Source organism: Pecten maximus, chromosome 6 (assembly GCF_902652985.1).
Source record: "Pecten maximus chromosome 6, xPecMax1.1, whole genome shotgun sequence".
Lineage (NCBI taxonomy): Eukaryota > Metazoa > Mollusca > Bivalvia > Pectinida > Pectinidae > Pecten > Pecten maximus.
In genome coordinates this window covers 24,736,179-24,753,294 of record NC_047020.1, presented here as the reverse complement: position 1 = coordinate 24,753,294, position 17,116 = coordinate 24,736,179, and the positions used below count along the sequence as shown (strand labels likewise).

Sequence of the window (17,116 nt, the reverse complement as noted above, 5' to 3'; positions counted from 1 at the left end):
TCGCCAGCAATCAATCACTTAGATTTCAGTATATCTATCACAAATCTGAAATTTACATAACTGACATTTTATAAACATACGTGTCCGAATGTATCGCATTGCCTTTATAACTGTTATTGTACAATTTATATGGTATTGTAATTGAAAGCTCTGACGAGTTATTTATCCTACTTTCACTTTCTACTTACATTGATTTAACACATTATCTGATGACGTAGACAAAACGTGTGCACAATCACGAACGTGTATTAGAAGAAAGCAATGGCTGACTTCGATACGATTTACGAAGAGGATGACGAAGAAGGTCCTCCGAGCGATAGTCAGGAGTTAGTGGTACCCGATCCGATACTTGTAAGGGGAGCTGGGAATGTGACGATGTAAGTTTCATTACAACAGCGGTCATTTTCACTTCCACTTTACAGTGGAGCAGTTTCGAATGTTGGACCATACGACCACTTGTCGACAGTGTTTGTGTTGTCATTGTGTCAGTGTATGGAAAGCGGATGTGGATGCGTTATCGATGGAATGACATTTTCAGGCATCTAGGCTAATTCAGAAGAACATTTGATACTTGTTATTTCTGACCCCATAAACTGGCAATGATTTAACTAAAAGCTTTATTTTCAGTACCTGTCATTTTGACAGTTTTATATTTAACACAGACGCAATACGTGCACGCGTACGTCTACTGAAAATATCAAATGTACAAATGTATACTACTGCAGTACACAATGTAACAAACACATAGGCTACTTGTACGGTAACAAAACACATACATATCGGTAACATCAAAACACATATCAAATACTGGGCAGTTTTATTCATACATGCAGTTTTATCTATTAAAACCCATCACACCGTGTGCATGTATATGTCGGGAATTATGTCCTTTCAAAATAATGTCAGCATATATATACACAGTACGTATATACCTATTATATTACATGTATGTAGGAGGGGTTGGATTTTCATTGTTCCTAGGTTCCCAAGATTGGCTGGCAATTAAAATACATATTAGTAAGTGAGATGTAGTGGTACATATTCATACAGTAATTAAAGGCACATTAATTAGTGTTGATGTTACATACATGCACAGTAGAAAAATGACTACGTAAATCTATCCTAACATTTTATCATGTCTTGTAAATTATTTTGATACAGGTTAGTTGTTATTCATACATGTCTGGACTTATGTGCCTTGATTATAATTGTTTAATCATCTTATTATTCATTGCTGTTGGAAACTCATCGATAACTCAAAACTAATTAAGAATTGCCATCTTCAAATTCTTTAACCACCACATTATCATTATACATGTACATGGACTGTGTAATGTTATTCCTCTCAATTCGATCTTGTAACCTTATGTATACAAGGAAATATGCCAATTTAATGAAATACAGATATCTTAAGTTACAAGAATTTCTCTCTGAAATCTTTTTGAATTTTTTTTTTTATTGATCTGTTTTCTTATAGACTTGCTTTCAGTCATTTAAAATAGATGCAGTCGAATATGCTTTTTTTCCTGGTCAGTCAAACACTTCCCTTTCCTACTGCACAGCTGAAGCGTTAGTGGATGGGTCTTTATAGTACATGTATATCGAAAAAAACAACAAGAATACCGTATTTGACCTAATAAGGGCGCAGGGCGTGGGTAATTGACAGTGGGGGCGCCCTTATTAAGATTAGTTATTCTGAAGTTTTTTTTTTTTTTAGGGGTCGCGGTGGCCGAGTGGTTAAGGTGTACCGACACTTTATCACTAGCCCTCCACCACCGGGTTGCGAGTTTGAAACCTACGTGGGGCAGTTGCCATGTACTGACCATAGGCCGGTGGTTTTTCTCCAGGTTCTCCGGAGGGTGCCCTTATTAGGTTAAATACGGTATACTAATGACAAAAGAATGCTGTTGATCTATTCTTGTCAAATAAGTTACTCTTCACATTGACAAATATATAAGTATAACAAGCCATGATGTTATCTATGCTGTGGCAAGGACTAACATTAGTCACTTGGTGAGAAAAAATAGAATGACATTACAGGTGTTTTCCATGTTCTTTCAAGGATTACAGGGCTGTTTGTCCATTATGTAATATCTTTATTTATTGAGCACTCTAGATCTCCTTACCAAATGATTCATACCAAAACAGCCCTGTTTCAAAACACAGGCATCACCAAAATGTTTGCCTATAATAATACCAGTACGCACACTGATGGCCTGTACCCAATGTAATGTACAATCAAGATTCATCATTGAAGAGCTTGCTCATGAACTTCTTATAATGTCACAGATGAAAATGCCTTAACATATCAGATGCAAATATTGCATATGCCACTTACTTTGACATTTTGATGCTAGTAGCAAACCAATAAACTCTCACTGTGCAAGCAAATTAGCCTAATCTGCTTCTGACAGTTTGGAGATGAATGTGATGTCAGTTGTGGTTACTAAGCTACCCATTACATTTGTTGCAATTTCATCAGCTGTTAGATATAACCTGAAATTGAGGTATGACAGCATAATATGGCTCAGTCTTGACATATCATTGATTCTCTGTGGTGTTTTAAAGTAAAACACTTTGAGACTAATATTGCTCATTTTAATATTGTGAACTTTCATGTGTTGAGTATTTTGAAGTTGTGTGTGCTTTCTCTCGTAAATATCACAATAGCAAGTCCAAATGATATGCTTATAGGTTTCTCATCATGCTTAGTTAACTTTGAACATGGCATTTGTATGGTTTATAGCCAGGGTTCAGATCATGGTGGACTTATGTTTCATCATTTTTTAGCCCACCATGCATGCACCATCATCAGAAGTTGGGCTGGCGCTATTCAAATTGCTCTATGTTATATTAGTGGTCCATCCATCTGTAAACAAGCCTTAGTGTTATTGCTACTGTATACCTGGTAATTTTCACCCCCGTTTAATTTTCGCCATTTTCGCTCTTTGATGATGGGGCAAATTTAAGATGATGGCGAAAATTTCAATCTCAATTGAAGGATTTACAAGTCATTGTACAAAGGCCAGTTGTAGTTGAATCCAAAACATACCCTAGCCTAAGACAGCGTACTAGGTTTAGTATACATGTATTTGATTTTTAAAAAAAGTTATAAATACTAAGTAACCTTTAAAAGTCATTTTTAAAATGATGCACACAAAATAGCATCAAATTCTTGCCAGTGTGAAAGCTGATTTTATGAGTTCACCGCGACCGTCGCTTTTGGCTTCCATCGATGACAAATGAACAAGAGAAAACACTGGTCAGTAATTGGTCACGACACGGTGAACTTACCACTCATCGTGTTTGCTTAAAATCGACCATGCATACCTGATACTATTTGAAACAATATAGGCTAAAAGTACATGTAAATCTGAACACAGGTAAATGTTGTATATTTCACGCCTTATTACATTTCACACCTCAGCGGGATATGCAAAGAAAAGAAAATGGGGGAACTAGATAAATCCTGAGTGTTCCGAGTGCAATTTTATAGAAAATTCTCCAATTGTAAATGAGGAAAAGACATTTTTATATGCCCGACGAAAGACGGGACGTATTATGTTATCATGTTGGCGGGCAGGCACATATGGTGTCCGGACCATAACTCCAATACTACTCGACCCAGGCTCTCCATACTTGACACAAATATACATCTTGATGAGCCGGAGTGTCGCATACCAAAATCATGCCCCTTACCCCTGTATTTGCAGAGTTATTCCCCTTTTATGATTTTACTTGTCCGGACCATAACTCCAGTACTACTCCACCCAGGCTCTCCATACTTGACACAAATATACATCGATGATGAGCCGGAGTGTCGCATACCAAAATCATGTCCCTTACCCCCTTATTTGTGGAGTTATTCCCCTTTGATGATTTTACTTCGGGCACATATGGTGTCCAGACCATATCTCCAGTATTACTCGACCCAGGCTCTCCATACTTGACAAAAATATACATCTTGATGAGCCGGAGTGTCGCATACCAAAATCATGCCCCTTAACCCCGTATTTGTGGAGTTATTCCCCTTTGATGATTTTACTTGTCCGGACCATAACTCCAATACTAATCAACCCAGGCTCTCCATACTTGACACAAATATACATCTTGATGAGCCGGAGTGTCGCATACCAAAATCATGCCCCTTACCCTCGTATTTGCGGAGTTATTCCCCTTTGATGATTTTACTTGTCCGGACCATAACTCCAATACTACCCGACCCAGGCTCTCCATACTTGACACAAATATACATCTAGATGAGCCGGAGTGTCACATACCTCAATTATGCCCCTTACCCCCTTATTAGCGGAGTTATTGCCCTTTGATGATTTTACTTATCTGGACCATAACTTCAATACTACCCGACCCAGGCTCTGTATATTCCGTATATAAACATGTGAACTAATTTTTGTGTTGTTGTGTCTAAACCAAGGTTTCCCATATTTGCTACATACAGTGGAACTTCGTTAACTCGAAGTCGACGGGACCACGAAAAAACTTCGAGTTATCCGAGTGTTCGAATTAAGCGAGTTATCATTTTTGGTGAAAAGTTCGGTCAATATTTGTCAACATTATATAATCATTATAACTTCGCTCTGTCGCTCATCAGTTTAGTGTGAAGACTGGTCAATACATGTAAATATATATGTAATGTTTCGTTATGTCACTTGTAATTTGGTGTAGTTTTGCCGATATACAGTCACGATAAAGTTTCTTTCACTTAGTCACTTCAATAACGATCTGATGTGCAAGTCATGTTTGCAAAAGGTAAACGATAAAACGGAATTCGACAAAATAACAAGTTATTAATGTCAAAACAAATCACCGTTTAAGTTTAACACAGATTGCATACAAAACGTAACAGAACTATTACCTTTTATTGGACATATATAAAATACTGTTTGATCGGCCTACTTACTTTTTATTGATAACCACGCCATTTCCATGTGTATTAGCACCGGAAGTTGGGCTGCGCATGTGCGTATAAAATGTTACTGTAACTGAGTTGGCGTTTTATCCGATTTAATAGACAGCACTGACCGTTACAGTTGTACTCTGAACACCTCGGCAGTAATTACGATACTGTTTCAGCAGTTTAAAGATTTAATAGGCGCCGGTGACAGTGTCATTTCTACACCTGTAAAAACATCAGCCGGGTAGATCTACCGGTGTGTCAGAGATTAGTTCCGCTTGAGCGAACGGGTAGATGAGTTGTTGACTATCGTGTGTACTGATATCGGCGACCGCCTTGGGAAATTACCTGATGTAAGTAAAGCAGTACTTTTTATCACCAAGACTTGTTGTTATAAGATTCAACCGACAATTTCTTTCATGAATTTATGAAACACTTATAATAGCATGTAGGTTAGTAGTGCCGATATGTTCAGTATTACAAACGGAATTTAGCTCTTAAAAAATGTCGGCGTTTGCCACCGATCGACGAAAATTATACTTCGAGTTATTCGAACATTTCAAGTAGGATTTTTATTGTTGGGACCAAATTTTTACTTCGTATTATCCGAGTTTTTCGAGTTATCCGAATTCGAATTTTCCGAGTTTTTTTTACTAAGATAAAGAGAGAATTCGGCCGGGACCGGCGAGGTACTTCGAGTTAAGCGGGGTATTCGAGTTATCCGAGTTCGAGTTAACGAAGTTCCACTGTATATACATCTCATCATTTAAATTTGCACTTCGGTTTCAACTACACACCATTATGTGTATCAATATCTCCTTCCAACTTTCCAACAAAAAAAAAAGCATTACAGCCTGTGAAACTACCCCCTTCCAAGTGTCAAATATTGCGGCAGGTGTATGTTGTGGCCCTCCAACAGGCCCTTGTTTAAAAGTAGTTTAGGGCGAAATTAAAATGGGGCGAATATCTTTTGTGTTGCTCAAGGGCGAAAATAACCTGGGGCGAAAAATACCAGGTATACAGTATTTCCCAAGAATTACTGAAGTTTCTCAAGCTTCATTTATAGTTTCCTCTTGGTCTCTAATTGTGTCCATTCAGTTCTCGACTTCTGGAGAAGCACAGAAAGGATATTTCTCAAATTTCATATGTAGGTTCCCCTTCGCCCCTAGATGTGCCCATTCAATTTTGAGTCTTTAATCCAGAATACAAATTGTGGACAAGCAGCCATCTTGGATTTTGACATTAGAAAGTTATTATTGCTATTTCTTGAGTAGGACTGGAAGGATATTTCTCAAACTTCATATGTAGGTTCTCCATTTCATTTTGGGTCTGATTTGGAAAACAAAATAGCTCAAAGGTAGCCATCTCAGATTTGGGCCATTGAAGTTTGTTACAGTGTGTTACTTTTTTTCAACAGTTCTCGATTGATTTTTCTCAGATTGTTTATGCAGGTTCCCCTGTTTCAAAATGATTTTGAGGAAGAGAGGAAAGATGGGAAAAGTAGAGAAAAGATAAGTTTTACATAGTTCCAGATACCTCTTGTTTTTATACCCCCGCAACGAAGTTAGGGGGGTATACTGGAATCAGGTTGTCTGTCCGTCCGTCCGTCTGTCTGTAGTTACATTTTGTCCGGACAACTCCTCCTATAAACCAATGGGCCGATTCCAGTGAAACTTCACACACATATTAATGATCATGTGTAGATGTGCATGCCACTTTCTTTTTTTCAAAATTATGGTTGCTATGGCAACAGGTCACTATAAACAGGTTTTCTGATAAGAACCATAACTTTAAGTTTGTCCGGACAACTCCTCCTAAACCGATGGGCCGATTCCAATGAAACTTCACACATATATTAATGATCATGTGTAGATGTGCATGCCACTTTCTTTTTCTCAAAATTATGGTTGCTATGGCAACTGGTCACTATAAACAGGTTTTCTGATAAGAACCATAACTTTAAGTTTGTCCGGACAACTCCTCCTAAACCGATGGGCCGATTCCAATGAAACTTCACACATATATTAATGATCATGTGTAGATGTGCATGCCACTTTCTTTTTCTCAAAATTATGGTTGCTATGGCAACTGGTCACTATAAACAGGTTTTCTGATAAGAACCATAACTTTAAGTTTGTCCGGAAAACTCCTCCTAAACCGATGGGCCGATTTCAATGAAACTTCACATAAATATAGAGGACTATGTGTAGATGTGCATGCCTCTTTCTTTTTCTCAAAATTATGGTTGCTATGGCAACTGGTCACTATAAATAGGTTTTCTGATAAGAACCATAACTTTAAGTTTGTCCGGACAACTCCTCCTAAACCGAAAGGCCGATTTCAATGAAACTTCACACAAATATAGAGGATCATGTGCAGATGTGCATCTCACTTTCTTTTTCTCAAAATTATGGTTGCTATGGCAACTGGTCTCTTTATTACTGGGTTATCTTAGTTGGCCTCTAATTAACAGTTCCAATTCACCATTGACTCGTGTAGATTGCAGGGGTATTAGTCAGCCATCCTGGTGACAGTTCTAGTTATAAACTTTAAAAAAAGTAATTACAAACCCTTCCTTTTTAAAGGCAATTACCCGGGTGTTTAAAATCCCTGTAATTAATCAGAACTCTTTATTACACCATATTTGTTATTGATAAATTATGCTAAAAATGATACAAAATAAAATATGACTGTGACATTTACACCACCTCATTTAATAGTCAAAACTCTGTGAAATTAAAATTCATCTGTACATATATAGTGTACTTTTTATAGAAAGGTTATATTATTATTATATGGGCTATAAATCCTTGGTACTTTATTAGTTTGATACATTGAATCATGGCTTCCTTACTTTAACCTTGGATAAGCTGTTGTGTATTAAAACTTTATGCATAAATAGAAAGTGTTTAGCTTAGTTCTGACTAAAGGAAATAAAATTGACATTTTAGGAAACTTCTCAGCTTACTTAATGGGAAAATTTAAGCCAGTAATTTTGTGTCAGGAAAATGTTTTCTCTTGTTAATGATAACTTTATTAAAAGAATTGGTCTAGAGTTGGAATAGTAACTTGCACTCTGGATATTTTCTCATTAATACAACATCAGCTTGATGCCAGGTCAGCAGTATGTGTTGGTTGATGGCGAAACATACAAACTGAAGTCCATCAAAATTCAGAAGTAAAAAATGTTGGCGATCTGTCTGTATGTTGGTATGCACTACATCTGCTTGTGTCAGATGTGCTGCACATGTACTTATCATCACTATACTCTACCATTACGTTGACATGTACTTGTAGATCGAGCCAATTTTACTTCTATATACACTTCTTATCAGTAAACAAGTTACTGTACATTATATAATTACAGTGAAGGGTTTCTAGTCAGTACACACGCTAACTAACTATTGTATTTAAGTTTCTTTAAAATGTTACATAATGGTGAGGAATTGCATGACAATAGGTGAAGACCACAGGATGATACATGTTAAGGTCATGATAAATTGTTTTCTCAACTAGACTCCAGCAAATGATCTTTTTTTCTTGATTCATTAATGAATGCCCAGAGACCACAAATGTTGAGTGCTGTCATCTCTTTAGAACGTTATTATATCTCTTGTCATTGAACTCTGTCTCCGTCCAAGTTCATAGTCATTCTGTAATACCCGAGTAATAAAGATCTGCTAAATTGTACGTAAGTAAGATATACATTTCCAGGGATCAATCTAGACATTTTTCACTACCGTTTATGGGTACGTAGTTTCTCTTCAGGATTTTGTTCCATTTTTCCCCTCAGACTTCTGTTAAATTCACTGAAATATTGTATATCCCCAAATCCTCCAGATTTGCTTTCCTAATTAACCATTTGCTGTTTTCATTGAATTATGTGTTTTTAAGGAAAAAACTGAAACTTTGTGATTATAAAAGATAGCTATCAGGTCTCTGCCAGTAGAGCTTTATACAATAAGTTTCATCCTTGATACTCTTGATGCTTTTCATGTTTGGAACTATTTAAACAAGATAAATGTACTAGTGTGGAACTCTTGGATTTGGAATGTGTTTTAATGTAATATTTCTTGTATGTTGGGATTGCTTATTAAGTTTTAAGTCAAAGATCCAGTCCACTCTTACTTAATACAAAAATGTATTTTCATTCAATAACTTAAGTTCCTGCTCAACATCAATTTTGAAACAGTGGTTCATAATGGAAAGTGCTTGCATGAAATACCATTTCCTTTATTAATCAAACTTGTTTATCTCATTGCAAGCAATACATGTACTTCAATTTCTGTGTATTGTAATTATTAGTCCCCTACTGGTGAAACCGGGGGAACAATATATTTTAAATTTCCTCACTAGCTAATATTCATTCCTTAAGGAATTTTTATCAAACTTCACACAATGATAAAAAAACATTATATCATGAACAAGTTCGAGTTTCAGGGATTTTTGGTCAAATTTTAAGTCCTGGTTACTATTTTTATTTTGAGCAGGGACCAGAATGATTGTTATTTTACTTATGTATTATATTAATTGCACTCATTGTGTCGGGACTTTATATATAAGAATCAGTTTCAAATTCAGAGTTTTATGATGCATCAGTTAACATGTTTGGAAAGTACAGAAGACATAAATGACCAACTCTATAGTAGCATTCAGAAGTGTGTTCCCAAAATTTTATTCTACTGATATAATTTTGAGTAAACTTTTTCAATGAATTTTCCTGTATTTGTTGATAGGCCAATTTTAGGAAACTTTGCATGCATTGGTTTAAATGAAAGTTCCTTTTCCTACTATTTTCATCAATTACCATTGCCATTAATTAGAGAAATCGAAAGGTATATATTTGGGACATGTTTTTTTTGCTATGTCATTTTGACGTTACTTAGGTAATTGTTTATGAAGGAGTCAACATGCATATATATATGGTGCTGCAGTAAATTTGGTTTTGTTGTTTATTTTGATTTCTTCCATGCACCTGTAAATTATGTGAAGAAACTATAGATATTTCTTTTTTCAATTCACAAATCTTCATTAAAATCCATCCATGAAAGAAGTCAGGGTTTTTCATAGTATAAAGTTGAAAATACAAATGATTTATAGTAAAATTCAACATAATGATTGTAAACTGAATTATCTTACACAGCTCTATATACAGTATGTTTGTCTTTTATTCCAGATTTGGTCTCAGTAACAGATTTGATACAGAATTCCCCAACAGTCTTTCAGCAAAGGTAATTGATGAATTGTGTTTTTTTCTTAAGATTGCTTGCTATATATCATATATATGTTATCAATTCCTGTCAGAAACATGTATATATACATGTAGTCACAAATAAGTAAACTTGTAAAAATGAATACATGTATTTAGATAGCTCTGTTATTTTGATTTAAAGTGTACTTTGTACATGTTATAACATCGTCGGATACCAACAGTTGATTGCTCTGTACATGTGCTACACACTGCAGGTATTATATTCGTTTTAACTTCATAGATTAACATAGATAAACAATACCTATGACATATGTTTATACAGCATTAAAAACTTGTCTTGCCAGAAACGCTGAATTGAAAAAAATATCTCACAGATTGCATGTACATGTCCCTCAGATCTCGTGTGTTTTTTTCTGCCATATAGGCTTAATATATCTTACAAGCTGTACACATGTATGTTGCATGTTGAGTACAGGTTGCACCAGAGGAGTACAAGGCTACAGTGATACGATTAAACAGTGTGCTGAAGAAGGCCTTGCCAGTCAATGTCAAATGGCTCTTCTGTGGCTGTATATGTTGCTGTTGCACCCTGGGATGTTCCTTGTGGCCGGTCGTCTGTCTCAGTAAAAGGGTAGGTAATTCTAATCATATACCAAGGTAGGTAACCCTAGAGTCTAGTCGTACCAAGGTATGCAGGCCTCAGACCACAATTAGTTATCCCCTCGCGACGAAAGTCGGGGAGGGGATATAGCGTTCCGTTCGTACGTACTTAAGTACGTATGTTCACTTTTTGTCAGCGCTCTTGCGACTTCATTTTTGAACGGATTCTGACCAAACTTCATATATTGGTCCAGCATGGGAATACCTCGAACGAGTTCATGTTTCAGGGTGCAAAAGTCAAGGTCAAGGTCACCGTTACTATTTATAGAAAATCTTTGTCAGCACTCTTGCAGCTTCATTTCTGAATGGATCCTGACCAAACTTCATATATGGGTCCAGCATGGGAATACCTCAAACGAGATCCTGTTTCAGGGTGCCAAGGTCAAGGTCAGCGTTACTATTTATAGAAAATCTTTGTCAGCGCTCTTGCGACTTCATTTTTGAACGGATCCTGACCAAACTTCATATATGGGTCCAGCATGGGAATACCCCGAACGAGTTCGTGTTTCAGGGTGCCAAGGTTAAGGTCAAGGTCACCGTTACTATTTATAGAAAATCTTTGTCAGCGTTGTTGCGACTTCATTTTTGAATGGATCCTGACCATACTTCATATATTGGTCCAGCATGGCAATACCTCGATAGCCCATGCCTGATAATGAGCCCATCCATGTCTATTACAGTTCAGTGCAAATGACAACTGATGTTATTTCAATGTCCTGCAATAACCCCACCCCCCATTTTGCGTCAGAGTTCATGTGTTAGCACGTGAGGGGATTTGTATCGTTTGCGATAGCACGTGAGGGGATTTGTATCGTTTGCGATGCCTTGTTTCCCTCTATATTCTACCAAAGAAAAATTGAATTAAGATATTTGCAAAAAATCTGATTTTTGTATAATTTTGTAGAACTATCCTAGCTGAACATCAGTGAGCTGAGAGTACCTCATTACCCGCATTTAAGACAAAATTTTTTTATCAAAGTCTCACAACCCCTCTAGGTTATTGGAAAATCCAGAAAATACCTAAATATCACTACTCAAGCCTAATAATACTCCATGTGTCCTGCTGTAAAAACAAACATGGAAACAGTGGCAAAACAAAATTCTATCAATGGAATATATATTGTACTATAAATCTATGTTAAAATCATGTACATACAAAATTGGGTATCTGCAATAGATAAGTCAGGAAACTGTTTTGTAGCATACCTGAAATCTTCTTATATACTACATTCTTGTACAATGACCAGGAAGTATGGTTGTGGTCAAGTCATGTATGCATAACTTTTATATAGTCAGATCCATGCAGGTAGGTACAATTGTAACTCTAAAGTCTAGTCATATCAAGGTAGGTAACTCTTAGCTGCTTTCTATTGCAGTTGTACATGTAAATCTGTACTCCTTCAGATGTATAAAATTGTGATGGCTTGTGTTTTATATACAAATAGGGAATGGAACATTGAATACAAAAAAATTACAGTATTCACAGTTGCATGCCATGCCTAGCATGAAAAGACAAATATGTACACATATGGCATAGCAGAAAAGAGGAAGTTAACTGCAAAAAAAGTAATATGAGAAACATTAAACAAAGAAAAAGGCAATGATTACAACATGCGATATGAAAAGGAAAGTTACAGACATGTGTACGTTCGCAGTTCCGATTTAAGAGTAGCGTTTCCGTAGCACTTCCGTAGCATTACCGTAGCACTTCCGTAGCGTTACCGTACCATTTCCGTAGCACTTCCATAGCATTTCCGTCGCATTTCCATACCGTTTGCATCCCCTCACCGTAGCACTTGCGTTTACCTATTTTCACTCGCAAACTGCCTCATAACCATTCGGTAGAATATTTTGCGGAATGTACTTTTTATCGAAACGAAATTTGAAATATTATTATTATTTGAAATAATTACCGAACGTCAAAAAAGAAATGTAGCGACAGCAAATAATTTTATAAGGAGGTGAGAATTAAATAGATACAGCTATAAATCTGTCTGTATCTATATATAGAAAAAATAACACGCTCACAAAAAAACAAGTCAAGTCACATGGTCCATTGACCTTAGTGTATTAAAAAATGACGGATCCTAGGAGTGGACGAATTACGATGGAAACCAAGATGAAGAAAGTGTCAAATAAAGAATATTACCTTTACTCTGCTATAGTCTATAACCTTTAAGACACTTACATGTATTATGCACTGGTCATGATCAGGTTACATGTATAGGGTACCAATGGTCCAGAACAGTATCATACAGGTAAACCTTAATTGTCAGCAATAATACAGATAACTAAAGGTTCATAAAACTTCCAACTTTAATGAGAATGTCATTGTGCATCTATGGAGTTATTCATTATTCATTTAAATTTTAACACCCAAAGGTCTAATCACAGAATTGACAACAAATTGATAAAATCAGAGATGTATATATCACATATAATATTTATGTCTCTGATAAAGTATAACAAGAGTAATTTAATTACATAGTAAGAGCAAATAGGGTATATAAAGTGAATACACATATGTTTACTTCTATTATTAAAAGCATACATTTGTAATTTAAACTCTTGAGATGATGGTTTCATGATATATGTAGACCTAATAAATTTCGGTTTTTACCGTACATATCTAAGATTTGTTATGATAAGTAGCCTACATAAATTCATTTGAATCATTATTTTATAAGTCATATTCAACTTGACATTTTCATATTTTCTTTCATGAAAAGTAAGAACAGGCTATAGTTTAAATTCACTCAGGTGTAAAATTTGACTTGTTGGCCAGGTAATACAGGTAAATTTCAGAACATTGGCTAAGTGAGAATGAACCATAATTGGACCCCGGGGGGTTAATTGGGGACAAGTCACCTGGCCAGGTAGACCATGTGTCAGACACAAAAGAGCTAGACTGATCATCATCTTACAGGTAAGGTGTGATAGGATGCATGTCCCCAAGGCTGTGGAGGGGTTGCATATTGGGCCCAGGTGGCCATTGGCAACAGGGTTATTGGCCTTTCCTAGATATTTGGCTTCAATATAGTATTATGTAATGTACATGTAGTCTGGACATGTATATGCCTAAAGATCTGTCGACAGAACATACAATGTAATATCATATAGATGACATGTACTGTAATAGAAATTTTTGGAACACTATGTAGATGATAACTAAACTTTCCATGTTTTTCGAAAATATTCAATCAGCCCCATTGGTGTCTTTGAATTGAATATGCATATTGGAAAAAAGGGAATATGAATAAAAGCGTACAAGGAAATTGACAATTTCAGATATTTATGCACTATTGCATTTCATGTTCATGTTTTAGATGGTTTATTATTTTCAATTCTACTACTTTAGTTTCTGTAAATCGAAAATAGACAGTCAGTAGCATTTTTTTTTCTTCTTCATTATGTAACTTGGCAATAAATATCAGTAATATAGTTGTCATTGCAATGTTAACGTTTTACTGCATGACACACAGACATTGAAAAACATCATTATAAACTTAATTGAAAATTTTCAAGTGGGACAAGTGATAATTCCATTTGGACAATTAAGTGAATATAAATGTCCCTTGTTCAAAGGGACAAGTGCAGAAAAAAGTTAATGTTGACCCCTGATTGTATATTCTTAAGTATATAATTATTGATGTCTTGTTTTTAGTTTTTATCCCTCCCCAGCCAGAGTTTCCTCTGATCCCGACATCAGACTTTTAAACAAATTAATCTTCAATGCTTACACAACAGTAATATGTACCAGTGATTGTTATATATAGACTTGCCAGACATGTACATGTACTTGACTTAATTGTCCCCCTAACTTGTTGCCATGGGTACTAATCCCCCCTCCCCACCACCATCAACTTCACCTGATGGCCATGCATGGATATACAATTGATTAGGAGTCATCGGGCTCAGGTGTGTAAGTACGGACAAAAGCCCCCCCGGACATTAGCCCCCCCGGACATTAGCCCCTAGGACAAAAGCCCCCCCGGACATTAGCCCCTTCACACTAATCAAAAAGTGGACAAAAGCCCCTTCATAAAAAAAAATTATATTTATTTTTTTTATTTTTTATGTTTTTATTTATTCATTTTTTTTTAAAATTACAATATATGTTTTAGCAGTGGTTATATTAAGTGCTACATATATATGTAAGTGACTTCAGTCACCAGTGGCTTCTGCAATGTAAACAACCAGTTCGAAAAACAACTACTTGAACTGTTACATAAACAATAAGCTGTTTCACAGGTGTTTGGTAGGTTTTTAAACGAACATTAATGTTCGGTTATTGCCATCAAGAACTGGACTGAGAAATATGACCATATTTGGTAGCCACATTCACCAATACGCCATCTACTGTCTGTTTCAATGAAATATGGCTGCCCCCATTGCCTTACGCTTCAAATAATTTACTTACAAAAACACCTTCGTTTTATGTAGTAGTTTTACCGAAAATGTTGAAATGTATTCAGTAGATGTTTTCAAGATGCATACGATTTGAGAAATGCATAACGCTAGCGAAATGTGAAGACTAAATGAACCTGAACTTTACGAATAACTCCAGGTCAATATATTTATGTAAACAAATATTGCGCAGGCGCATTCGTCTCCGGATGTTTAGAAAGTTTTGCTCTTCCGTGTTCATTCCAAAACGGCTGACATTATAGCATCGGTCTGCAAATATGTCCGCGATTTACTTAAATGTGTATTATATATATTCTAGAATGTTACATCATTATCAACTAGATGAATATTTCTATAATTTAGAGAAAGAAATATATCAATAACGGCATACGAGACGATACATTGTATCATACTATAGGTTACTGTACTGCGTACAGTACATGTTTGCGAGAAAGGTAACTTAGATACTAGGTGGCATTTGTGGTCAGGGTGACTGGTCATAGCGTTAACATTGTCATCGATTTCCATATTCCATTTTCCTTTGACGAAAACGACCAATAAATCAAATGCAAATGATAATATCTTGTTTGCCATGTGCACGGGATTGGTTGTTGTAGGCGATACTTGGAACGTATTTACTGTTGTAAGGGAGGTAACTGCAAGATTACGGAAATCAAACGTTAAACCAATTTGATTGGTCGATTCTTCCATGAATTTGGCAGGGGGTTTACAATCGAAGTGACAGATAACTACGGCAATATATTCAGATGATATCAACAATAACACTTTTAGATACGTGTGGTCGGCAGTTGTCATGTTTAAAATGAACAATTATATAGCTTGTTTTTATTTCGGCAAAGTCGAGAATATTTACTGAAACGGACCACAGGTGAAGCAGACTTGGAAATACCGAAACGAAGAAAAATGGGGCTCAATTATAATATAAATTGGCCTTATTTTCAGAGAATTGACCCACATATATGTTTTTCAATGCCTAATTGTATCATATGTAAAATATTAGTGGTTTACGAATTTTAAATTAATTTTTCATTTGCGAATCGCGGCCCGATTGTCGTTAGAGTTGAATTACCGAAATGGCCGATAGTGGACCCAAATCGATATTTTTACGAGAGAATGGACCCAATATAGGATCTATTAATCTTTGGTGTGTGTATAGAGACCATATGCATTTTTTTCCTTTACCTGGAAGTATTTTGAAAGAATTTGCAAAATACCGAATTCACGATCAAATTTTCGATTGTGACGAACTACTGAGACGGTGTTAAGTTCATGTTAAGTCAATCTGATTGAAATCAGCTGTTACATATGTACACATGGCTACGTTTACTATGCAATACGCCTACGTATTTTTTTTTCAAAGACGGAAAACGGAAATCCGGATTATCTAAAAACAAATGCAAAAAGACTTGTGATATTCACTTAATTTAACATTCAGCCATTAATTGTTATTTGTAGTTTTATAACTTCTGAAATAGTGTGATCGATTCTCTGTATAATATTGCTGTGGAACTTGTGTTATTTTTCAAACAAATTCATTTTGATAATTTTTTAATTTAGAACGTTCATCAAGTCATGTTCAAGACTTGAAATTCTCGCTACACCATACTTCAAACACAGTAATCAATGAATTGATAAATTGAAAATTGAAGTCAAGCAAATGAGTTGATATTTACCTAAATAATTTTTCAATATACAACACATGTTCAGATGACTATTTGTGCCATGCTGTTACAAGATTTCAGTTATAATTCTAAAATTGAATTAGTATGTAAATATATGTTATACTGTCAATATCCACAAAGCGAGTGCAGTCTACTGTACTCGGTCATGCCGTAGATAGCGGTACATACATTTTTTTTGTATACGTACTGCTTACATCTCGTGCTTACTTGTGTGAACTA

At 35.7% G+C, this 17,116-nt stretch overlaps 1 protein-coding gene across 2 annotated transcripts in view; it reads left to right on the top strand.

Annotated features, from left to right (window-relative positions):
• The first annotated feature begins 257 nt into the window (after nucleotides 1-257).
• Nucleotides 258-17,116, top strand: part of LOC117329330 (cysteine-rich hydrophobic domain-containing protein 2-like) — a 37,272-nt gene continuing 20,413 nt past the window's right edge. For both annotated transcript variants that reach the window (XR_004533151.1, XM_033887242.1), the window contains exons 1-3: nucleotides 258-377; nucleotides 10,092-10,146; nucleotides 10,603-10,758. Coding sequence is in view for 1 of the 2 variants with exons in the window: in XM_033887242.1 (XP_033743133.1) it covers nucleotides 262-377; nucleotides 10,092-10,146; nucleotides 10,603-10,758 (327 nt within the window). In the remaining variant the exon portion in view is untranslated. The remainder of the gene's footprint in view (nucleotides 378-10,091; nucleotides 10,147-10,602; nucleotides 10,759-17,116) is intronic.